At 42.5% G+C, this 25,756-nt stretch overlaps 1 protein-coding gene across 12 annotated transcripts in view; it reads right to left on the minus strand.

Annotated features, from left to right (window-relative positions):
• Positions 1-25,756, minus strand: part of TEAD1 (TEA domain transcription factor 1) — a 168,169-nt gene that overhangs the window by 8,904 nt on the left and 133,509 nt on the right. For 11 of the 12 annotated variants that reach the window (XM_060275574.1, XM_060275573.1, XM_060275582.1 and 8 more), the window contains 5 exons: positions 15,695-15,829; positions 15,418-15,464; positions 12,730-12,791; positions 11,566-11,690; positions 1,495-1,668 (listed from right to left, as the gene is read on the minus strand). In XM_060275574.1, coding sequence (XP_060131557.1) covers positions 1,495-1,668; positions 11,566-11,690; positions 12,730-12,791; positions 15,418-15,464; positions 15,695-15,829 — 543 coding nt within the window. Of the gene's footprint in view, positions 1-1,494; positions 1,669-11,565; positions 11,691-12,729; positions 12,792-15,417; positions 15,465-15,694; positions 15,830-18,478; positions 21,529-25,756 lie in introns of those variants that run through there. The other variant, XM_060275596.1, reaches the window with a different exon arrangement.

The raw sequence follows: 25,756 nt of genomic DNA on the forward strand, positions 1-25,756 counted from the left end.
CTACGACAAGAGTTATCTGTTTTGCTGTAAGAACTGTCAGGATTGAAAATAAATTTATTAAATCAAGCGGGCGTTCAAAATTAGTGGCAACACTGAATACTTCAAATAGTTTTGATTGTGACGACTGGTTAAAGTACTGAGACACTGGATTGGTATAATACTATTTTGACACACTGCTGAACTGTTTTATTGAAGCAATGTTAAGTTTTAACTTTGTTTTCATTTTACTTTTATTCTACTGTGTTCAACACCTGAGGTTCCTATGGGTTGAAGGTTGATCTAAAAGTATAAATGAATGGGAGCATAGGTTTGAAAATCTGGTGGGATAACTGCTGACCTTTGCCATTACAGTGGTACCTCAACTTAATTCGTTCTGGAGGTCCATTCTTAAACTGAAACTGTTCTTAACCTGAGGTAACGCTTTAGTTAATGGGGCCTCCTGCTGCCACTGCACAATTTCTGTTCTCATCCTGAAGCAAAGTTCTTAACCCGAGGTACTATTTCTGGGTTAGCAGAGTCTGTAACCTGAAGCATCTGTAACCACTGTATTGAAATTGTATCTGGTAAGAAATAGCTTTAAGACAACCCCGACTGGCTGAGATCAAAGGCAGTTCTTTGTAGCTATCATGGGCTAATAACCGTTGATGGGCTAAACCTCCATGCATTTGTCTAATTTTATTTTATAGCCATCTTAGTTAGGGCCCCTCAGCACAACTTGGGGCAGAAAAAATAAATTAATTTTATGCTGTGTGAATATCTTTCCCCCCTGTCTGTTCTGAATCAAATGCTGCCAATTCTATTGGATGACCCCAAGTTCTAGCGTTTTGAGAGAAAAGCGTCCCTCCACCCACTTTTCCTATGCCACCCAAGAAAGCACATTAGAACATAAGAAGAGCATGGCTGGATCTGTCCCATCCAGTCCAGCATCTTGTTCTCACAGCGGCCATCCAGATGCCTATAGGAAACCAGCAAGCGGGACCTGAGCACCGCAACACTCGCCCCCCTTCTGTGATCTCTAGAAAATGGTATTCAGAAGCATGCTGCCTTCAAGAACGGATGTAGAACATAGTCATCAAGGTTAGCAGCCACTGATAGCCCTGCCCTCCATGAATTTGCGTACTCTTTTAAAACCATCCAAGGCTATCACTGCCTCCTGAATTCCATAGTTTAACTATGTGCTTTCTTTTGTGTCTCTGCCATCATTCAATATTCAGCTCCAAAGGATGTCCCCAAGTTCTAGTACAGGCCTAGGCAAACTCAGCCCTCCAGATGTTTTGGGACTACAGTTCCCATCATCCCTAGCTAACAGGACCAGTGGTCAGGGATGATGGGAGTTGTAATCCCAAAACATCTGGAGGGCCGAGTTTGCCTTTGCCTGTTCTAGTGTGATGTGAGAGGAAGGGGAGCTTTTCTCTATCTGCCTTCTTCATACCATGAAAAAGATAGTAGAACATTTAGGAAAACAACAACAGCAGAGTATGTTGAATATCTCACCCAAAATTTTACGAGGAAGAAGGCATTCTGAGGTCCTTTTCCAAACAGCTCCTTCAAGCCGCCCTTCTTTTCAGGGAATTTGTCATAAATCTGGCGAATGTCTACCGATTCCAGCAACGGATCGCTGTAAGAATGGTTGGCATGCCCAATGTGCACAAAGAGGTGTTTGTTATACTGCGAAGTAAGGAAATAAGAAGCGTTATTACTGATATCGTAAGAACTTTGCATTTCTAATGCAAATAGCATTTCTTTGCATTTTTCGGGGCTTTACGCTCTTTCTGTTTGCACAATACCTAGAGGAAAGATGTTCCATGTAATAAATAAACGTGCATGCTGAAATCAGAAGAAAAAAATAGGTGGTTCGGTGTCCTGAAATGAAATGCAGTGCAAATAATCAATAATGAAACTTGGTGTGAGGGAATCCGCCCATGCCTGTTCTAAATCCCAAATTTTTGTGCAGAAAAATGAAGATTAAAAACAGAATGGATGAACTACAGGTGAACAGCAGAAGTGGCACAGGCTTTAGGAACATTGGCCACCTCTGGACTGAGACAGCAGAGTCTGACTTCTGCCTGCCTCGGCAGCTTGATAGGCTGGAGGCAAAGTCACAGCTCAGCTGAAAAGAAGCACAGCAGGAAAATTCTTCACAAACTTGCTTTGAAGGTGATGAAGTTAAGTCTGATTTCTGTACAACAGCTGCTAAGAAAAACAGGAGGTAGACAAGAGTTAGCCATTTTTAATTGGAAATAAAACTGAAATGCCTGGACACTGATTTGTGAAGTCTCTCTTCAAAAGCCTGTATTCATTTATATTCTATCTTTCTTCCATGGCGCACAAGGCAACGTACATGGAGGCATGACCAGTTTAGTTTCCGTTATATCATGTGCCCCCAGACTAGATCATGGAACCCTCACTATATAAGGAATTGTTCCATTGACTTGACAGGCTTTATTTGTCTTTAGTGTATGACTATAGATGAATATCAAATATAGTTGACAGGATGGAAAGTTTGTAAATTATTAGATTAACCCTTTTCATGACGGTGGCATAGAGGTTCCAGGTTGCACCTCTGTTTTGCAGAGAATTTAAGGGGGGTGGAGGCTCTTGTATTTTTGACATGTTGTGCATTTGTCAAAAAGCATGGCCACTGGTGAGATGAATAATAAGTAGCTGATTAGGTCTTATTGTCCCTAATGAAGGGATCGCCAATGGTTGCACCTGCGGAGGCCTTCCCTAGTTGCTGAATTTAGGCTTGAAAAAAGAATTAAGTTGTAGCCAATAGAATATTTCTGTGCAACATCTGAATCCGAAGAGGGCTTGCAGGCCCTGAACTGGTGGCCTGGGCTTGGTGGTAAGCTGGATGAGAGCCGATAAACTGACTCTGAATCCTGGCCATCATGGCATTGTGGGTGGGTGATTCCAGAGTCTGGTCAATTGCCTGCTTTGGAAGGGTCATATACTCCTCGCGAAGGAGCAGATTCATAGTCTAGAGCAGGCATCCCCAAACTTTGGCCCTCCAGATGTTTTGGACTACAATTCCCATCTTCCCTGACCAGGAGTGCTTTTTACCAACCATGGTTGGCAAAACAGTTACAGCTGTCTCTGGACCGGAAGAGCCTAATTACTGTCGTCCATGCACTGGTAACCTACAGATTGGATTACTGCAAAGCGCTCTATGTGGTGCTGCCCTGGAAGATGCAGCTGGTGCAGACTGGGATGGAATACAGTGGTACCTCGGTTTAAGTACACAATTGGTTCCGGAAGTCTGTACTTAACCTGAAGCGTACTTAACCTGAAGCGAACTTTCCCATTGAAAGTAATGGAAAGTGAGTTAATCTGTTCCAGACGGGTCTGCGGAGTACTCAACCTGAAGCGTACTTAACCCGAAGTATGAGTGTAATTGGTGCTGGAAGTCCGTACTTAACCTGAAGCGTTCATAAACTGAAGCGAAATTTCCCATTGAAAGTAATGGAAAGTGGATTAATCCGTTCCAGACGGGTCCGCGGAGTATTTAAACTGAAAGTACTCAAACTGAAGCGTACTTAAACCGAGGTATGACTGTACCTCCATCATATTGCTGAAAGAACTTGCCTGGCTGCTAGTTAGCTATCAAAGAGTGTACAAAGAGCTATGCAGTTTGTGATCTGGATACCTAAAATAAAGTCTCATCCCCTACACACACAGCTGATCACTGTGTTCTGCTGGAGAGGCCATCCTGAAGATGCCATCCATAGTGTGGGGGGTGCTGTGGCCCCGGGCAGAGATTTTTGAGGGGGGACGCAGGTGGTGCCCCCATGCAGGCGCCCCCAGCATGGCACAGTCCAGTGTTCCTCTCCCAGCATCGAAGGAAAGGGCATCCAACATTCGAGACTCAAATAAACCAGTGCAGTGTTGTAGCTTTAAACCTTACACATACTTGCTTGAGGAAGGCCTGCTGCCCTTCCTTGACTTCCTCTCAATAATTTGAAGTGAAACCATTTGCAGCGCAAAGAGCTTTCCTGCTTTGCCTGTGTCTTGGAAAACGCAGCTCTTGTGTCAAACCCTCACCACTTTTGGGGGGAAGAGGAGGAGGTAGGGCACAGAACGGCACTGATGTAACAAGCAGGTCTGTATAAGAGGGCTCTTTTTAAGAACTGTACATTTTGACGGAAGCTGCCACAGTGCAGAAGTGGCTAGTTAAAAAAACACAAAGCAAAAAACAGGCAGTCTGAGTTTGAAGGGGGAAATGTAGCTTTTACATAGCTGCCACGGCTGCCTCCGTAGTGGCGCCTCTCGAGTAAGCCTAATGTGCGAGGAGAGTGCAACAGCCTTGCCGCTTGGGGTTGGTATCACTCCAGCAGTGGCGGGGGCTGGGCCGTTTCTCCTCAGCCCCTCACGCTGCCCTTGTGGTGGGCACATGTGGGCACCCGCCCTGGGCGGCATGGAGACCCGCTCTGCCACTGACCCATTCTGCACAGTGTCTTTCATGTGGTGGCACCTACTTACTGAAACCTCCTCAAATTATATATTAGGCAAGCACTTTCCCTATTGTCTTTTTGAAACCTGCGGAGGATGTTTCTCTTTCAGCAAACCTTCTAAATGGAGATCTTTATTCCAACTGGCAACTGCATTGGCTTAGAATTGGATTTATGTCCATGCTGCTGTTGTATTTTAACTGGTGTGTGTGTGTGTGTGTGTGTGTGTGTGTGTGTGTGTGAAATACACAGTAATAACTTGTGCTTGACTGTGGCTAGTGTGTGCGTTGTCTACAACATTTCTTTGGTTTGCAAACACACCCGTAGGCAACCCAATGTCTTGCTTGTGGACTTGCCATAGGCATCTGGTTGAGCACTGAAGGAACAGAATGCTGAACAAGATGGTCCTTTGGTCTGATCCAACAGGGCCCTTGTTACATCCTTAGGAATCTGTCTACCAGTTAACTACTTAAAATAACCTCACATGATAAAAGGTAAACATATTGGTAAGGTAAACAGAGAAAACATATTGTGGTAATCTGTACCTGCAGCCAGCACTGTCATATTTCAGTAGGTTCCCTTCCAAGTCAGGATTTAACACTATATCAGATCTAAATTCAATTCGTTCAATTATGAGCTAGCCCCAAAGCTTTTCAATCAATTAGGAAGTTTTTTGTCCAAACTCCCCTTTCATAATAACCTGAATCGCGTTACCTCCAAATACAAGTGGAAAAACCTATCCAGTCTTTCCTTGCAGACCAAGGGTTAGCAACAGCCAAAAAGGGTGTTTCTTCTTTAAGGAGTAGAGTTCATAAACAAATGAATGGAGGGAGTGAATGCATGAATGAGCAAACACATGAATGAATGAATAAATGAATGAATGAATGAATGCTTATGAGTAAAAGCCTTTGAAAGGGCAGGCTTAACTTGCATACCGATCAGTTACACAAGAATTACAAGTAAAATAAAAAAATTCCTTCAGTAGCACCTTAAAGACCAACTAAGTTTTTATTTTGGTATGAGCTTTCGTGTGCATGCACACTTCTTCAGATACAAGAATTACAGTAATTACCGTCCTATTCTGTAACAATAAGTAATTACCATACAGCATCTGCACAATTGCTAGCTTTACCATCTTGCTGGAGATGCCAACTACAAAAGCAACAAGCTTGTTATCCTCTTTAAAACTCACGTCTAAAACTATGTATGTAAAAGTTTTTATGTATACACCAAACTGTACCTCTGTAACACCACAATTTACTTCTTCGTATCTGAAGAAGTGTGCATGCACACGAAAGCTCATACCAAAATATAAACTTAGTTGGTCTTTAAGGTGCTACTGAAGGATTTTTTTTATTTTACCACAATTTAAATTAGGCTTCAAATTGCTCTCCTAAAACCATCTATATTGAAATAGTTGTAGGGATGATTACTGGACTTCTTAACAATACCTTAGACCTCTGAAGTGAAGAATGTGGGAAATGGTATAATGTTGCACCATCAAGCTGGTCAGAAGTTGGAACAATCACAAATTAGGGATATTGCCTAAATAATTCTTACAGCTTCCTTCTGAAAATCACCTTGATTTCTAGTACTCATTAGGAGCTTTTACTTTTGACTTGTCATTGCAGAATATTCTCTAGGTGGAGCCGGTAACAACATTCATGCAATGCTTTAGAGTGTACAAAGTATTTCACACACATTATCACAGCAGAAGCTGCAACCTTCCAAAGGTTCAGGGCTGCCGCTGAGATTGAGGGGGCCCAGGGCTATGCAATGTCAGCGCGTTGTGATTGCATGCTGACATCATTCGTGTGTGTGACACAAGCACATCCCATGGCATGCATGTGCAGCCACCATGGAACTTGGGAGAACCCAGCCCTTTCATTGGAAATATTGGGGGGTCCTATCCCCCCATGGTACCTATGCAACAGTTTGACTTCACCCCCAAAGGGACAGTCATCCATTGTCTCCTGAAACAGACAGATGCTAACCAACCAACATTATCGCAGGAATCTTTCCTGCAATCCCGTGAAGTAGGTCTGTCTTATTTACTACATTTATATCTTACTTTCCTTCCATGAAAATTAAGACAGCATACATAGGATGAGCTTAGCTTCAAAGCAAGATTGCTGCATTCTGTATCTTCAACCATAATGAATCCGATCTCTGTATTGTATATAGTTTGCTGAGAATGTGAGATATAAACCCAGAAGTCCATCCTGGCTCATAGTGTATGCTCTTAGTAACCTCACCAACTCTGAATGTACTTCCCTTCTGCTTTATTTAATAAGATTTTCTATGAAGGTCAATTCAGGGAGTGGGGGGGAAAGTTCTCAAAAACTCATGTTTCATTTTTGTGGGCACAGAATTCCTTATACACAGTGCAGACCTACACACGAGTACTGCAAGTCCTGTATGTAGAGTTTAGTGGGGCAATGGAGAAAGAGAGTGAAAGTCACAAAATGATTGTGTTGTTAAACTTCTGATTTAGAAACCTAAGAGACACATTGCAAAAGACAGTGCGCTTTTCAAACCCAAAGCAAAGTTAAAGGCAGCTGTGGAGCTACTACAGTTGTTTGCAGATCTTGCCAAAAGTACCAGATGCTGCTGCAGCAACAGCAAAAATTCCAACATGTTTCAGAGGGACAGATGGTATGGCATCATCTCACAATATTCGAAGGACATAAATGTTTATTTTGACATTGCATGTGTGATTATTTTCTCCTTATGTTACTGTAATTCCTACACTAAACAGAATGATGACTAATCCCTTCAGTCACGGCATGTTTCTAATGAACGACAATGACAACGTAGTAGGCATTAAATGAATAGGTTTTGGGGGTTTTATTAAAAAGAGAACTCATGTTGGTTTAGAGACAACTGTACACCACTTATGAAATCACTCACATTTAAAAGAATGCAGTCTTAATCTCCTCCGCACCCTGGAGAAGAGGAGCATGGAGGCTCTGAATGGGCAAAGCAGCAGAAATAAGCAGGGAGCAGACTTCTCAACTTGCATGCTGATCAGTGACAGATGGTGAGTGAGGGTCAAAGCCCTTCACAAAAGGCTGTGTCATAAAGGGGCAACAGAGGGGAGAGGAAAAGCCAGTCCAGGCTACCCCTTTCCACCCTGTCCATCCCATTCTGACTGCTGCAGATCCCACTTCCTGGCCTCTCTCCCTCCTCTCAATGCAGTGAAGAGCTCAGGCCCATTTCTCTTACTTCCGACAGAGAACCTTCTGGCACATGGATGGCTGAATGCCGCAGCCAGACAAGTGGAGGACCTCTTCAGTGTGGTGGGCTGTAGCCTGGAGCATTGATGTATACTCGGGGGGGGGGGCATGACTCCCTTCGTCCTTACTTTTCCAGGATTGCACTTGAAAGCTTCAGTAACAATACCTCTTACAACTCAGTTTTCAGTAGAAACTCAGAAAATACAACAAATACCTTTCATTTACATCATTATCCTTTCTGTCTGTTATATGCTAGGTTTGCAGAGAGTCATTTCTAAGGAGAAAATTGCCCACCCCAGTACTTAAGGGTTCAGGACTGAGATTCCTTTAACATTTTGATGTTATGGCCCTTGTGCTTGTTTTTAAGAAAGAAGTTTTAAAAAAGAACTTGAGAACATACATTCGCGGACTGTTTCACCCGTACTATCTAAAGTAACCTTTGTAGCCTCGAGATGGCTGCCTCTTACTGAACTCTCTCATATTTGAAGAATGCTGCCTGTAAGGCCATGAAAAATGGCTCTTGTCAAATAATACCAGGAGAAGAAGAAATTATAATCCATTTAGGAATTCAAAGGGACCAAGACAAATTGCTGGTGTCAGGGGATGCTAACATACAAGCTGTGGCAAAACAAAGACAAATCACCTGCATTTGTTTTACTTGCTAACATACAATTAAGCATATCATAATGGTGTGTTGTTTTATTTAAAACTGCCATCCCATTCAAAACTCAACAAGCAGGGAGGAAAACTTCAAACAGTGTGAGTGTTTCATTATATATATATACCGGTACTGTATATATGTTGAAGGATCCTGATGTGCTTCAGTTTGAACCCTCTTGTGCAAGGGAAGTCAATAAAAACAGCAACAAGAACTACCCTGTCACCGCAACATAAGTGCTAAGCCACCTCGCTGTTTTCTAGCAAGAAACCTTATGACAAAATGTAAGGTATGTATGCTGTTCCAATTGTATTTCAGCTGCATTTTATTGCTAGTCCAAATGTATTTCTGAGATTCTGTGTGTCTCTGAAAGGGCAAACGGAGAGCAATTGGGATGGAGGCTGTGGTGCAGGGGTTTTTTAACCCTTTCTTTCCATGCTGTCAATCCAATCCCAGTCATACATACAAGTCCACTGGAATTGGAAGAGGGATTCAGACTGAGCAAAAGCTGCAGGGAAGAGAGTTAAAAGCACCACTCTGATAAGGCCATGCCCCCAGTCCAGATTATTTCCCACCTCCAAGTCTGCATTAACCCTTTTCCAAAAAGAAGAGGCTGGTGGCCAGATTGCGGTTTTCCTGCAACCTTCTCCCATTTGGTTTTAGGAGACTGTTGAAGGCCCAATCAAACTAGCAGGACCATGTGCTGTATGTTGTGACCTGTCCTTCTGGTAAGCCACAGCAATGCCAGGGACTGGATGTCAAGTCAGCACCGCTGCCCTCACCGATCCTTATGGCTCTTAGGACTCCACATAACATTTTCCTCTTTAGAAAATGAAAATATGGAAACAAGGTCTTCTAACGACCTGCTGAAGCAGAACCAGCAGAGGGAGCTAAAACTGCAAACTTTATTCATGGTGCAATCTTGTACATGCTTGCTCAAAAGTAGGTTGCACTGAGTTCCAAAGGACTTGTTCCCACATTAGTTTCCACATCAGTTCACTGCCTTTATTCCAAAGTAGTAGCTGCTGTATCAAATGCATCTTGGCAACAATGGAAAATCTGCACTAACCTTACACTCTAATCTTAAAGCACGTTAACGTTAGCAAAGGACAACCCCGCTTTGCTCTCTCTAAATTTCTGGCTAATATGTCAGGCACATAATTCTGGAGAAAGGAATGGCTATAATCCTGATGCTTTGATGAGAACCCATTAAGTTCACCGTCCCTGTTCCTTGTCCGTAACATTATCAGTATCCTCTACACTACAGTGACTAGCAGAGCCGCTACAGGACATGAGGCCCAGCCCTACGTGGGAGATACAGTGGTGCCTCGCTAGACGAATTTAATTTGTTCTGTGAGTCAATTCGTTTTGCGAAAAATTCGTCTAGCGAATCCCATAGGAATGCATTGGGGGGGGGGGAATTTGCCCATAGGAACACATTAATTGAATTTCAATGCATTCCTATGGGAAACCGCGATTCGCTAGACAATTTTTTTTACAAAACGAATTCGCCTAGCGAGGCAACCTCCGCTCGAAAAATCTCTCCGTTAAGCGAAAAATTCGTCTTACAGGGCATTCGTCTAGCGAGGCACCACTGTACTAGGAATTGAACCTGATACCTTCAGCATACAAGGCAGATGCTCTGCCACTGAGCTGTGGCTGTGAGCAGCAGTCCCCCATATGGAACAAGGATGTGAATGACCCATGCCTGATCATGTGGGGGTGGGCAGCTTCTCCAGCTTCATGGATCAGGTAAGAGCACCATTAGATTTGGCTCAATGAAATCATCTCTGGACATATACTTGAAAGGGACCCCTAGGGTCATCTATTCCAACGCATAGTCCCCCACCCAGTTTGAAACCATACTAGATCCTGTTTAGCTTTGCAAACATGCTTACCGTTTTATTGCTGCGCCACTAGGAGGAGGGTACCAATTGTTAAGTGTGTGGGTTGGTCATGAATGACCTACACCTCTAAACCAGGTACCCCTACACCTCTAAACCAGGTATGGTGAACCTTTGGCCTTCCAAATGCTACTGAAGTAAAGCTCCCTTCATTCCCATCCCTGGCAATGTTTCCTGGGGCTGATGGGAGTTGTAGTTCAGCAATTGGAGAGCCAGATGTTTGACATAGCTGCTCTAAACCCTCCAGCTGGCATGCAATCTCTTATAAATCTCTTTTCAGTGACATGAAAAAGGAAACAAACACTGCTCGCTGTAGAAAGGGGGAATCTTTCTCCTCTACCCTTGGCCTTGTATTTCAGCTGGTGAACAACGGTGAAACTTCTCCTCTGCTTCACAAACCACCCCCAGCCTACGTTTTCCTTACGTGGCTTTTTGGCCATATCACCGCAACTGCGGACAGCAAGAACTCAGTAAATTCCATGTTCAAGAGAATGCTGAGACCCGATTAGGATGTGATGATCAGGTAAAACCAAGTCACCCTCCTATTTCAGCCAATCAAGTACATCTATACAGCTGGACAGGCTTGCGCTTTCAGGTGTGAAATGCAAGACCTGAATCAAAAGCCTTTTCAGCACGTAGACAATCAGTGTAAACATCTGTCTCCAAAAGGCTCTGTTTCAATAGTTGTATGTTGTCTTCTAAGGGGAAAGTCATGCCTACATTGAAAGCTGAACTCCCTTCAACATGTTGAACAGCAGCATTGAAAAAGCAATCATACTGTGCATCTTAATTTCTGTACTGTTGTTCTATTTTCCACTCACAGCCTTATTGTTATGAAGAGTGCTCTGATGTAAGGTTGCCACGGTATGTCTCTGATCATTATTGTAGGAAAACACTTTCTTGATAATGACTACTTGCAAGGATACATGCATTCAATGGTTTCCAGAAAAGAGTTATAGAAAGTGTAAGATGAGGCTCCACTCTACAGACTATTGTATTTTGCAAGCTATTTGAGGCAAAGAAAGGTTTCATTTCCCAGGTTTTTCTTAAGTGCATCCACTTCTCATAAAGAAATAAAATCTGCATAAAGCAGCAGGTTTAACATGCTCCCCTTGCAAAATGAAACCAAGATGACAATTGACACTGAGGGGCACCATGAACCATCCCTGTTGATCACACAAACAGAACATGGTGATTTAGAAGTTTCCATGCTACAGGCAGATGTTTGCATTGCATTAGTGAAAAGATGTGAGACAAAACTGCAAGAGTAAAGAGGCACAATTGACTGCTATAAAGGATATTTACAGGGTAATACTTACAGAATCTGGATCTCTTTGTTGTTCAAGAAAAGCTGAAAATTCCACCAATCTGAGTTTAGTTGTTCCAATAGATCGACCTTGCCAAGCAGGAACTGAGGGGGCTGGAGCCGATGCAGGTTCAAACCCTGAAGTATAAATGATCAGCAACGTCTTTACTAGTTTAAAATTACAATTGCATTGTATTATTGATTATTGTGGATGAAGAAAACTTGGTATAACTGTTAAAATTCAACTACTTTTAAGCTCGTTCTCAATTGCTTGGAAATATGGTTATTTTACATTCATAACATTTGTGTTTTACTTGTTAAAATTATATTACTGTTTTCCCCCTCAAGTATTACATTCTCCTTTGTAAACAAAAGGGAAGCCCATCCAATATATTGTATTTGATGTATCAGAACTGTGCAATTCCTTCTATAATACAGTATTTACTCGAATCTAAGGCTCACCTTTTTGGCCAAATTACATTGCGAAAATTAAGGTGGGTATTAGATTCGATGGCACATTTACATTTGCCAGCAAATACTTTATTTGTTTCTTTCAAGGATCTGAAAATTGAGGTGTGCGTTAAATTTGATGGCGCATTAGACTCAAGTAAATACGGTAATTTGACAACACTTTACAAGAGAACATTAAAATAATCACAGAAACCTCAGTAAAATAAGTATAAATGACGTAGTCCAAGACTGATGCAACTCTGAAAGATATGCCATTCATTACTGGGAATGTTTGTATACATAAGAGCCAAGGAGACCAATCTTCATGAAGTCAATAATCATTTTAAGATAAAGTCAATTAAATGATTTTATATTCCCTTAGTTTATTGCATATGAGGCCAAAGGGTATGGTTTTAGATTTTAAAAAGACAAAGAAATGTGCCATTTCTTCACATATGTTCCTACAGTGAGAAATTTGGAATAGGTAATAACACTATGGGTCTAAAAGCAGAGGTGGATTAGATGATTTGCATGCATATTCCATCATCTCTGCATAGATAAATATTGCATACACAAACTCACAAATATTCATCTGAGGTAGATGACCAGTGAGACTACTAAACTCCCTTGTGTAGATGTAATTAAAGGCTGCAACCTGTGCCAGCCACTAAATTCAGAGTGGGTCCAAAAAAATCTAAACGATAAATGATAAATCTGTAATTGTTACCTGAAATGGGAGTTGCGACTGTTGGCTGTATAGGGTAGGCTTGCTGGACAAATGGCTTTATGCTGAAATAAACCATTGGACAATGAAGTCAGATATTAACTGAAGTATTTAATAACCGTAACAACAAAGCACATTTTGTTTCTAGTAAAGACTAGAAAGTGTAAACCTCCTTTTAGAGCAGTATTTCTTAGTCTGAATTAATGGTCTAAAGCAGGCTTCCTCAACCTCGGCCCTCCAGATGCTTTTGGCCTACAACTCCCATGATCCCTAGCTAGCAGGACCAGTGGTCAGGGATGATGGGAATTGTGGTCTCAAAGCATCTGGAGTGCCGAGGTTGAGGAAACCTGTCTAAAGCTAGTCCATCCTGGGATGAGTGTAGCGTAGTGATTAAAGAGCTGCAGTCCTGAGGAACCAAGACAGATTTAAAATGGAGGAATCCTCTCTCCTTGCTCAGCAACTTCAGATTGGCACCTCAATGTGTATGAGCCAGTGGCCCACCTTAGGGCCGCCAAATCCATTCCCTGCCCCTGGGCCCCTTTTTTTGCTTCATAGCTGCTTGCCACTAATATTTTGGTTCATGGGTCAAATCAAGAAATACACAAAGCTGGGCTGGGGGAGTGTGGAAGCTCTTCCTAGCAACTGGCCTTTGGGATGTTTGGGGCATAACTCTCTGCCATCACCTCCACAAAGAGTGTGATTGGAAGTGGACCTCAAGACTGTGCACATCCATCCTTTTGCCACATTTGTTTATTTAAAGTTTATTAGCTGCTGTTCAGCCAAAGTGCTTGAAGTGGCCAACGAAGAGGTATGTAAATGTACAAAGGAGGTACCATACTGGTCCGAATATAAGCCACACGTTTTCTCCAAATTCTGACAGCAAAAAGTTAAGTGGGGTGTATATTTGTGACCTTCCCTTTCCCCTAACAGTTTCGGATAGGCTTGAGTGCAGCAGGTGTTGCCCCACGGTTCCGGGCTGCTCTTGGGGTGGGGAGGCCGCTGGCAAAGCAGTGCTGCTCCCCCCCCCCCCCCCGAGAGCAAACCAGGAGTGCAGGGCAACGGTGTGCAGCCCGCTCGCCACTCCTAAGCCTCCCTCGAGCTGCCAGAAAGAAGAGGGGAAGGCAGTGCAGCTCCCCCCTGCCCCGGAAGCAGCCCGGGATTGTCTTTTTTTTCTATTCCCTCCTTCAATTTTAAAGGTGCGGCTTATTTGCGGGTGAGTCTTATATTGGGACCAATACAGTAATTCATTGTTCTACTGAGGCAAACATTCAGTCAGGGCAAGCATTTCGGCTTGCCAGATGGAACAATCCCCCCTCTCCTCACCCCACACACTGTTCCAGGGGGGTTTCTTACACACACATCCCACATTTTTTTCCTGGGGGGACGGGGGAAAGAAAGCCCTGTTGTGCAAGTGGAAGTCCTGTGCTGATGGGACTCATTAGTCGAATCTCACCCACAATATGCAGAAGCTAGTGCCTGAGCTGAGGGACAGGTCAGCCTTTGCCAACCTGGTGCCCCTCAGATGTTTAGGAATACAACTCCAGTCAGTGCAGATGTACAGTGGTACTTCGGGTTAAGAAGTTAATTAGTTCTGGAGGTCTGTTCTTAACCTGAAACTGTTCTTAACCTGAGGCACCACTTTAGCTAATGGGGCCTCCCGCTGCTGCTGCGCCGCCACCATGCGATTTCTGTTCTCAGCAAAGTTCTTAACCCGAGGTACTATTTCTGGGTTAGCGGAGTCTGTAACCTGAAGCGTCTGTAACCCGAGGTACCACTGTATAGCACAGTTGTGCTGGCCAGGGCTGATGGGATCTGTAAACCAAAACATTTGGAAGACCATATGCTAGGGTGCCCCAGGCTGTGTAAACACCATACATTAAAAGAACATTCCCTCCCACCAAAGGAACCTGGGAACTGTACATTACCCCTCACAGAATTACAGCTCCCAGTTTTGGGGGGGAGGCAGCAGGTGGGGGAGAGTGCTTTGAAATGCAGTGTGTGCGTGAAGCCTTGGTTATTTGAATGAAGGAACTCCCTTGACCCTTGGGATATTAAACTTGATCCAAGATCAAGGAAGATCCAGCTATCAATGAGGCAGGGGATTTTCCAGGACCAAACCAGATGTAATATTAAAGGGATTCAAGCATTTACCCTACCTGACTTTTGTTATTTAGTTAGCAGCTGGGGTGGGGAGAGGGGGGGGGCAGAATAGTACCTGGACCATGATATGTGAGGGATTCACCTAGCCCCAACCCCCCAGGGTTGTGGTCCGAATAGAAACACACCCCTCCCTGAAATCCTAAAATCTGCTCCTAATCTCATTGGATGTAGAGGTAAGGCTGGAACTAATCTCTGTATCCCACAACTGACCCTAATTGAAACAGTCTTTGTTTTAATCCACATTAACAGGCACTGTGGTGACTGGGTAAATGTGCTGGGAAACTACTATCAAGTATAGAAAGCATTCTGGTCGCACATATGCTTCATCTATTTCCCATGCCACCACTGCCACTCTCATTACGTTCTTTAGTTATAGCCTCTGGGATTGAATTCCTCTGGCTAGGTACACGTCATTTTTGGATATACACATGTAGTCAAATAAACACATACCGTACCTACCAATGTGTACTGCAACATATGCATACAAACAAGTGAAAACAGTGGCGCTCAGTCTTGTTTTCCATCACTTACTCTTGTGAAGATCCAGGCTGTCCTGTTTGTATCATCCCTGGCCAAAACTGCATGGGAGCAAAAATAATAATAAAATAAAATAAAAATATTTAAACACACACAACTTTTTTCAGTTGCTCTCTTTCAGGGCACATTTCCTTTATATATTTTTTCACTGAATAATTTCATAAGGGAACAGGGAAGTACATTTTATAGAGAAATTAATTGATCCATCCTTCATTTCCTACCAATCATTGTTCTGAAATGTACTTTTTTTTATTGCAGCCAATTAACTTACTCCAGGTGCTCCAGGAAACGTCGGACGGGGAATTCCTGGCAGGCCCAACTTATTGTGAATCGCTGTTGCAGATACTATTTGAGCTGATGACATAGCGGCCATGTGCTGGAGTGCTTTGTCCTTTGCAGTCTGATCCTTCAACATGACAATTACAGGCATTCATTAATAGACTGGACACAACAAATCTCACTGAGCAAGCACAGCTAGGAAGCACATATGCTAAAATTAATTTTTTTTAAAGGCACAGGAAATGTGCAAAATAAAAGCATACCATGCAGGGGTGGGGAATGTAGCACAAGGGGTAAAATACATTTGGATTTCCTCAGGGTAAAGTTCTCTGCTCCATATTATCATGACTTGGTTTATGTATGAATACAATTCCCTACTGTAAATCGGTAGGAAGTCAGCTAGAATTTAACCCTCGACTGAACTTTATCCCCTTTCCCCTCCCCACAAACCAGAACAGAGTCTGAACCAGCCATCCCCAAACTGCAGCTCTCCAGATGTTTTGGCCTACAACTCCCATGATCCCTTGCTAAGAGGACCAGTGGTCAGGGATGATGGGAACTGTAGTCCAAAACATCTGGAGGGCCAATGTTTGGGGATGCCTGGTCTGAACTATCATTTGAAAGTCTTTGTTGAGCCCAAACAGGAACACAACAGCAGCAACAAAATTAGGTGACTAGTTCATAATAAAGATTTGGCAAATACACTACAGCCCTGATAGGGGTAATGAGTTGAAGGCATCTGAGGCTACTGTCTTGCTGAAGCTAAGCAGGTTGGGCTCTGGTCACTGCCTGCAGGTGAGACTACCTGGGAATTGCATGTAAGCTGCCTTGGGCCCCATGACAGAAGAAAGGTGGGTTATTAATGTAGGAAACAAATGATGTCACTGATTGCAACCAGATGGGAACCTGAGAGCCTGAAACTAACATCTATAAGGATTTTTAGGTATTTCTGGAATCCACCTGGCTTCTCTTTAACAGCCCTCTCTTCAAGAGCTCGGGAGAAGGAAGCCTGTTGCTTTAAAGGCCACACTTCACTCTAAGAGGCTGGAAGAAGAATAAGAAGGCAGTGCAAGGCATGCACTGCACAATATTTCACACATGCTGTAGTGCTAAGCTACTGTTGGTGCCTATTAAAGTTGTGGAAAACTGAACCAGAGGATTTAATCCAGTCAGAGTTAAATACTTTTAAAGCCTATTGCTTTCGGCAGCAGAGATTTAAGCCTGTACTTAAGTCTTCTGTTGAAACCAAGCTTTCCTTAGGTCTGACCGTACCCTTAAGGACTCCACACCCACACCCGGTGAAGTAGGAACCCCAGAAATACTTGGGAAATACTTGATTCCATATATGTTACTACCTATGCTACTAAATGCTAAATAGGTTTATTTTATAACAACACTCAATCTATAAATGATACTGCTCAAAATCAGCGGTGGACTTGCTCTAATGCAGAGTTTCTCCAACTTGGGTCTCTGACTGGTTTTGGACTACACCATCCCTACTAGCAGGACCAGTGGTCAGGGATTATGAGAACTGTAGTCCAAAAATAGCTTGTGATCCAAGTTTGGGAAACTGTGGTCTAAACGTAACCCTGGTTATCCCCAATCCCAATTATCAACATGCCAGGGTCAAGCCAGAACCATGGGCAAGTGCACCATGGTTTAGATCTGAGAGGGTGTGATCTGCAGAGCGGGATCCCTGAAGTAGGTGGCTGGAGCTGGGAGCTGGGAGGTGCTGGAGTCTAAAGTACAGCAGGCACTGCTCTCTTGAGCAAGGAAGGGTAGCTTGCTAAGCTCCTGGCGCTTATGCCGAGTAAGAGACTGAAGAGGGCTCTGAGGCTTGAGAGTACACAGTCCATAGAAGCTCAGGTCCCAGCCTCAAACAATCAAGTTCAGATCCCAGCCCTGAAGAAAATGACTTCTGGGAGTTACCCAGGCAGCAGTTTTATATTTCACCCTGTTCCAAAGGCTCATGCTAAGTAAGCTAGACACAACCCAAACACAATGAAGCCCTAGTAGGAAGGTACTCAAATCCTACACAGGCATGCAATAGCACGTCTAGCCTTAGGTTTGAATACTTGGCTGCACAACTGCACAGGGCCTACATGTCACTTGGTGGCTGCTTGTGAATAACAGAACCAAGCCAACTGCACAAGGAAGTTGCATTTCCCTGGCCTCACTCATATAACTACAACATTCACACACCAAGCTTCCCCACCTCCACCACTACTATATGGGACAGCAGTGTGGGGAGGTGGCTCCTGTGGGTGGCTCTCTGTGAAGCGGCCTGTAAGCCCTGGATTTGGGGTCCCATTGGGTAAGGAGATAGTGGCAAGGCACAGGTGTTTGGGAAACTGTAACATGGACTTCCAGGTCTTCCTAGAGAACCATTCCCTTGTGGCTTCAGCAGAATTCTGCACCACAAGTTCCTCTTGCTTTGAAGAAAAAAATATTTCGGGCAAAAGCTAAACTTTGGGGTATAAGACTGAATGATAAAGGAACACAAGCGCTAAGAGGCAGATTCATTGTTACAAGCAAAATCGCAAGCATGCTAGCCAGGAAAGCATGCCATCCAATATGGTATATGAATCCGCACACATAATTCCCTCCAAAGCCCATAATGAGAAGTCGAGCAGCTTCTTCATTTCAACAGCTCCTTTAGAAACAGCAGAGGCTAACAGTACAGTTAAAGCTAGCTAAAAGAAAAAAAAGGGGGGGGGGAGAGCCTGCCAAGCACAGCTGAAGTATGCAATGCTTGCTTTACTGAAAAAATACTTACCATGCTTGTTACCTGGATGCAACAACAAAAAGTTTGTTAAAATGCTTCTGTACAAGTGCAGTTTCTTAGCAAAATATGCTCTAGCACAATTAAAATTGTAAGGTGTTCCTAGTCATTTTGTACATAGAGTTTAACAGTTATTATTAATTTTCACCAAGGAACTGATTCATCAAAAGAAGAAAGGGACTAATTGTATTAATGCCTACCACGCTGATAAATTAAATGACCAGCTTGGCAGCTGTTAGGTCCCCATTTAAAAAGCTGTGGAAACTGCTGTAATAAAACTATTACAGGTTGCCTATTTTATGCTGGTTTGCTGGGGGTGTGGGCGGCAGGGGGAGCAGCTGCTCTCAGGGGTATCTCCCCTCCTACCCCCCCCCCCAAAATCCTGAGCAGAATTCAAGCAGAAACCTGATCAGGTGTTAATGCTTTGAGAAGCGACATTAACACCTGTGGACCCATCTGTAGCCTGCTCTTCCAGAGTCACAGGGGAACCGGCTGAGAGCAATATGGCTGCTGAAGAAACCCAGCTTTTAGCAGCAGCGGGGATGCCGTAGAGTGAGAAATCAACTTATTCAAACAATTATGCCAACTGCCTGACCTATTTTTTGACTCCTGAGGTTTTTGGGTCTCACATTATTATTCCAAATAGTTAGCAAGGAACTCTTCAGAGTGAAAAACAAAACAAAACTGCCTCTTTCGACCCGATTTATAACGATAAAAGAGGGACTCTGCTTTGTTTTCTTGTATCACAGGCACCACTCAGTGGCTGTACATCTGTTAGTGCCGTGGCTGGGCCAGTGGCACTCATGCCAGGAATGAAGCTTGGGGCTTCCACTCTGTAACCAGGCAGGGCAAGAGTGGCCCAGCTCAGAAGCTTCAGATTGCCTTCCAATTGGAGAAGCAATGTCACATGTCCATACAGTGGTACCTCGACTTATGAACGACTCAGCAACCGAATTTTTCGACTTACGAATGGGGGTAATGACCGCGCGCTTACGAATGTCTTGACATCCGAAAGAAAACTGCAGCGGTTTTAGATAGGGATTTTTCGACTTACGAATTTTTAGATAGGGTTACGAATTTTTCCGTTTCCAATGCATTCCTATGGGAAATCGCGTTTCCAATGGCGTTTTTCGACTTACGAATTTTTCGACCTACAAAGGTGCCTTCGGAAGAGATTAAATTCGTAAGTTGAGGCACCACTGTATTCCTTTTTCATTCCCGAAGAGAGCTTTGCTGCACAAGCATGTACAGACCCCAAGGGGCTATATAATTCATTTGTGGATCAATGAAACTGAGGTCAAGTGAAGGATTATATTATTCGAGAAATTTATAACAGCTGTTTTATCATTTATTTTAATTACATGCCATTGTATTTGAATTCCATTTAGTCAAAATTTAACAAATAGATATGTGCATATACATTTTATATCTATTTGCGTATGTTGGTTGTGAGTAGGGTAGAACAGCTAACATAACAGCAGAATGTACATAAAAAGTGTGTCCTTTTGGAAAGAAATTTTCTATTCAGTAGAATGAAAAATGGGGATGGGAGAATTTCTTACTTGTTTGGAGTCTTAAATCATTTCTTGTCTGAAGGAACCCCAGGCAAGGTGTGGTTTGTTTGTTCCAGAATAACTAGTGATCCACTATTATCTGGATTAAATGGCTAATTTGTAAAATAAAATATGATGTATAAAAAGGGCACATTCCAGCTTATTACGGGGCATGGATAGGACTAGGTAGCATTCAGGGTCTCTTCAAATCCTCTGGTTTTATTATGAACCCTACATAATGAAAAGGAAGCTTTACTTTCTCATATGCAGCTATTTCTGGGGTAACTCATAACAACTGATTAATCACACATTAAAATGCTACATGACAGTCTGAGCAGCTAGTGAAGAAGACTACATCCAATTAAAACTGGATGGGGAATTTAGGCAGGAAGATTAGTAGTAATTACTGAAACTGGAATTTGGCCAAGATACATGACTTAACACCCGTATTCTCCACCTCTGAGTGCACTGGGATCTTTAATGAACACAAGCGTTCCAAGACCTTGACTTCCTAAGAAAATGGGTGTGTGTTTCCACTGTCAGTTATGCTGGAGAAAATACGAAATGGCTTAATTGTAGACACACGGAATTATGCAGCCACTAAGCAAATGTGGAACAGAATTTGTTTAGAATAGTTTGCCTTCAATTGCCGTGATTGGTTTCTGGTGCTAGTAATGCTAACGTTATTTTCCTGTCGTTTACAGTATAGTGTTCCTTGGCTGACTCTCATCTAGTATTGATCTTGGAAACCTTGGAAGAGGCAAGCATTCCCCCAAGGTGACCCTGAAATAGTCCTTGAATGTCTCTTGCAATACGTTCTTTTCCAGAAAGGGGGCAAGGCTTAATTTGCTTCCTCATTTTGTCCATTTTCGATCCATAAATTTCTGATCTAAATAGCAATAGCTAAATTCTTGACTAAACTGAGAGGTAGCTTTCATATTCAGACATACAGGGACCATTGCAATACTGTTCCCCAAGAAAAATGATCGCCACCATTTATCTACATAGCCTTTGTTCCCTAAAAAAAAGTCACCCCCTCCTACTTCTGGGAGAGAATTTGGAGGGTATCACACGTGAGGCACAGACTCCAATAAAATATGTGGATAGAGAAAGTGGTTTGTGGGCAATGTTCTCACATAAATGACCAGAAGAGATGGGATGGATGCCTAGGCTGGGAAAAGCTGGTTAAAAAGAAAGAAAGCGGGTACAATTATACCTTGGTTCTTGAACGGAACGCGTTCCAGGAGTCTGTTTGACTCCCAGAACCATTCGAAAACCAAGGCTACAGCCAATCGGAAGACGTGGAAGACGTTCAGCTTCTGAAAATCGTTTGAAAACCGGAACACTTGCTTCTGGGTTTCAATCGTTTGGGAGCCAATTTGTTTGGGAGCCAAGGCATTTGAAATCCAAGGTACACTGTAGACCCAATGTCATTGCCTTTCTGTCCAAGCTGTTGCCTCTGGTTTGGCTCCATCTGTAAACTCCACTCCACTCCAAATTTGTGATGTGGGGTTTCTATGTGCACAAAGTGGTACACACAGGGATTTTTCTGTGAGATCTGGAAGCCTAATCATGCAGCGTTCCTGATGATGGGAAAGGGTCTACAGAGAAACCCCATTGCTACCATTTGCCCGATGCACAAAGGTCAGGCGGTGGGGGTCTTCTGCCACGATCCTGCTCTCTTTCCCACCTGTTTCCTCTACGTGTGAAGCCAAACATAAGAAAGAGCTTGTGAAGAAAGTGAATGAGCACCAAGTTTGAAAAAAAATCTTAAAAGATTTATTTGAAAATGAATGGTTATGAGTGGCCAACTGCATGAAAAATAGAGTGGTGATGAGCGTCACAGATGGGAGTAAGCAGAACAGCAGGAACAATTGTATGCATGTGGACAGAAAGAAAGGAGGATGCTGGGCAAGTAGGGGCTATAAAGCAGGTTCTTGGAAACAGGGGTGATCTTTGGTTCAGAGGGAGGTTTTCTGCTCATTGAGATGTACCAGTTGTGGCCAGTTCATAAGCAGTGACTAAACACAACAGCCCTCTCCCCATTGTATATCTCCAGTATATTCAGAGTTCTATTGCCTCTGTAACAGAAAGTGTCATTTTGTGATTGTGGTGGATAGCCACAGATAAGACCTGCACTCCACCAATTTACCTCATTCCCTTATAAAGCTATTGCCACATAGTGTGGCAATGAACCCCATAAGCAATTTATGCACTTTGTGGAGTAATTGCTCTGTCTGCCACACAAACTCAACAATAATTTTCATTGGGTGATCCCAAATTCTAAGGTTATGAAGGAGCATAAGTAAAATGCATCTTGATCCATCTCTTCTTCTCATTATGTAATTTTATAAAACTTGCTTATGGCTCACCCTTTCATCTTTTTTTTATTCTGAACTACAAAACACAATGCACCCTGAGCAAAGGCTAAAGGGAAGGCAATCCACCTTACTGAGAATTTTGGTTGCTCTTGCAGGGTCAGACAAAGTAGCTGTACATGATAAAAGGGGAGGGGAGGTGGGGGCATGTGTGCAAAATACAAAAAGAGCTTTGGGGCGAGGAAAACTGGAATCAAAGTGCTTGTGCAGAGCACAAAGTGCTGATGGTCATGCATTCCACAAAACTCTTGAGGCTGCATGTGTTATGAAGCTGAGTGTAATATGTTCATGATTAATAATTTTATTGTTTACTACTTTGTTTACTACCGGTACTTGTTTTCAAGTTGCAAGCCATTAGAGAACATTAATAGATTTGGGATATATTAAAATTAAATGTAAGCCAACATTTACATTTGTTCCCTCCCAACTCTACAATTCTATTATATCTTTTAATGAATCAGAGCCCTGTGTTTCCTTGAGTGCCAATTGGTTTTGAAGCAAATGCCATAAAAGATTTAACATGCTGGCCATGTTACATCCATCATAGTTTAGTTTGCTGTATACAAACATCTGTAAGCCTCTGACTAGCACCCTTCCCTCCTTCTCATTTTCTGGTTTGGAAGAGTTTGGAAACTGCTGCTTCCATTTTTTGCTTAGCCATAGCTTTAAAAAAACTAAACTAAACTAAAGACAAACATGATGTCCAAATGTGGCCAATCGGTACAAGTCATTCCATTTTTTAAAAACCTGTGATAAAACAGGTTGGAATGGATTTTTTAAAGGCAAGAAATCAGCAACTTTTGTTCATAATCTGTTCTAAAATTAATGTACACTTAGAAATAATTCATTGAGCCTAAGCAACCTACTCAAAATGATTTCGTATCCCAGGGAAATGAAAGAGATATGCAATATAACTTTTCAAAATATATTCTTGGTATAATTAAAAGAAGGGATAATATGCATTTTTTAAAAATCAACAGCATAAATTATGTGGTATTAGATATTTTCATTAAAACCTACATAGACATCTAACAAAACGTTACTTTAAAAAATGTTCAGGCAAAGAAGCTGCAATTTGCTCTTAAAATGAATTTTACAGTAAAGCATGAAATACTAGCATAAAGCAGTTTTCTAATAAGTAATTTTACAAATCTTAGTTCTGCATTTAGACTGTATTGATTAGAATAACCTCTGAAATTATTTGCTGAAACTAAAAAAAACAAACCATGGAAGTATACAATTGTACTGGGCAAAAGACAGTTGAATAATTGTAGCCATGATCTCCAATTTGCTTATTATTAGAGAAGACAGTAGTAAATACAAAAGCCAGCTATTTCAGCCAGGCAATAGCTAATGCTAAAAGAGAACCCACATTCAAAGCTATTCCAACTTGCTGCCTAATGAGGAGCAATTAATCCATCTTATTGTATCTCAAAATGCAGAAGACTTCATTCACATCAAAGGGAATTTTTGAAGGCTTTTATCATTGTTCATTTATTAAAAACAAGAAAAAGAAAAAGGCTATATAGAGCTATCTTTAGCATCCTAACTGTCAACAGTATTTTCTTTTTACATGCAGGCAGCACGGAATGTACACTAATGGATTTTAAAGCACCACATACATGCAAACTGTAGGTATTTTTAATTATTATTTTTTTGCTTCCTTTAATGAATTTCAAGCTTACATGCTAATGAATACTGGAAATCAAAGCCAAAGATATTGTTATATCTAGGACAAAATATTCTTTTAATATCCATACACCTGCTCAGATCTTTTGCGGAGAGATATCCACACCTATTTCCCCCCAAGTATGAAACTGTTCCAATGTTTACAGAAGTAACACATTATGGCACACCAATGCAAAAGGAGGAGTTGTGACATTTCCTAGTTTTAGTGGTATTCTCTTTCTGAACTATCAAAATGGCTATCACAAACACTGAGGAAGTTTCCATCACCTATGGAAGGAAACATTTTCAAACTTGGATTAGAATGTGTATACTTCTCCAGACTATATATGGGGCATTTCAGAGGTGTTTCCCACAGCAATATAGGGCAAGGACAACCATGTGTCCCTTAAGACTCAAGTTCATGCACCTAGAAACCATCCTCTCCAGTATGAGCCTAAAGGTACAGTTGCTACCATATTAAAGCACTTCTAGAAATTGCTTGTTTGAATGTATATTTACTAAAAAGGCATTCAAACTGGCTGTATTCTTCTTGATTATTAAGGCAAAATATGTAGTCAGGCCACACTCTGATTTTAACCCTGTTATCCCACAGTCTTTTGTGGGCAATTGGAGTCATTCCATTTGTGGGCAGGACCCAGGTGGCACTGTGGGTTAAACCACAGAATCTAGGGCTTGCTGATCAGAAGGTCGGTGGTTCGAATCCCTGCAATGGGGTGAGCTCCCGTTGCTCGGTCCCAACTCCTGCCCACCTAGCAGTTCTAAAGCACATCAAAGTGCAAATAGATAAATAGGGACCGCTCCGGCGGGAAGGTAAATGGTGTTTCCGTGTGCTGCTCTGGTTCACCAGAAGTGGCTTTGTCATGCTGGCCACATGACCTGGAAGCTGGCTCCCTCGGCCAATAATGTGAGATGAGCGCGCAACCCCAGAGTCAGTCACGACTGGACCTAATGGTCATGGGTTCCTTTACCTTTAAGTCTGTATTTAAGACATTTATCATTTGGCCTTTGGTTTTTATATTCTGGGACTTGACCTCATCCATTATGATGCTTGGGCAACATATCCTTGAATTTCTGCTTGTGCAACAGGACTTGCCTACCTCTGCTTCCCTGGATCCTGGAACAAATGTAGGAATTGTGGAGGGGAGGACAGAAGGGGAAGTCCCATTGTGCAAGTATAAATCCTTGTGATGATGAGAGGCACCACTTAGTACTACCTGGGATAAACCCCAATGGTTTCCATCATTTCTTCATTTGCCCTTCGATACTGGGTTGCAACTCCCACAGAACCCAGCAGCTGCCCATAGAAAAGCACTTGGAACAGCTGGAATCTTCCCTGCCCCCCTGCAAGACGAGCTTGTTTCAGTGCACATGTGGATTGGACCTGATGGCTATGTGACAAGGTATGGCCTATCGAGCATCATATGTCTGGACTTGTGTTAACTGAGATGGCAACTGTTGGATGGGCCACTTCTGTTTACATGCTGTTTTTCCCTTGGGTATCATAACTAGAGAGGATGGGTTTGCTGTTTCCCTCCTTGATTCTGTTTCTCTCCACACCTAAGGTAAGGGTTTTCCATATCTGCTTCAGTGGCATTTCTAGAGTTCCTAGATCCCCTGAAGCAAGGATGTTGAAGCTGCACGTAGCCGTGCTC

This window comes from Zootoca vivipara, chromosome 1, assembly GCF_963506605.1.
Source record: "Zootoca vivipara chromosome 1, rZooViv1.1, whole genome shotgun sequence".
Classification (NCBI taxonomy): domain Eukaryota; kingdom Metazoa; phylum Chordata; class Lepidosauria; order Squamata; family Lacertidae; genus Zootoca; species Zootoca vivipara.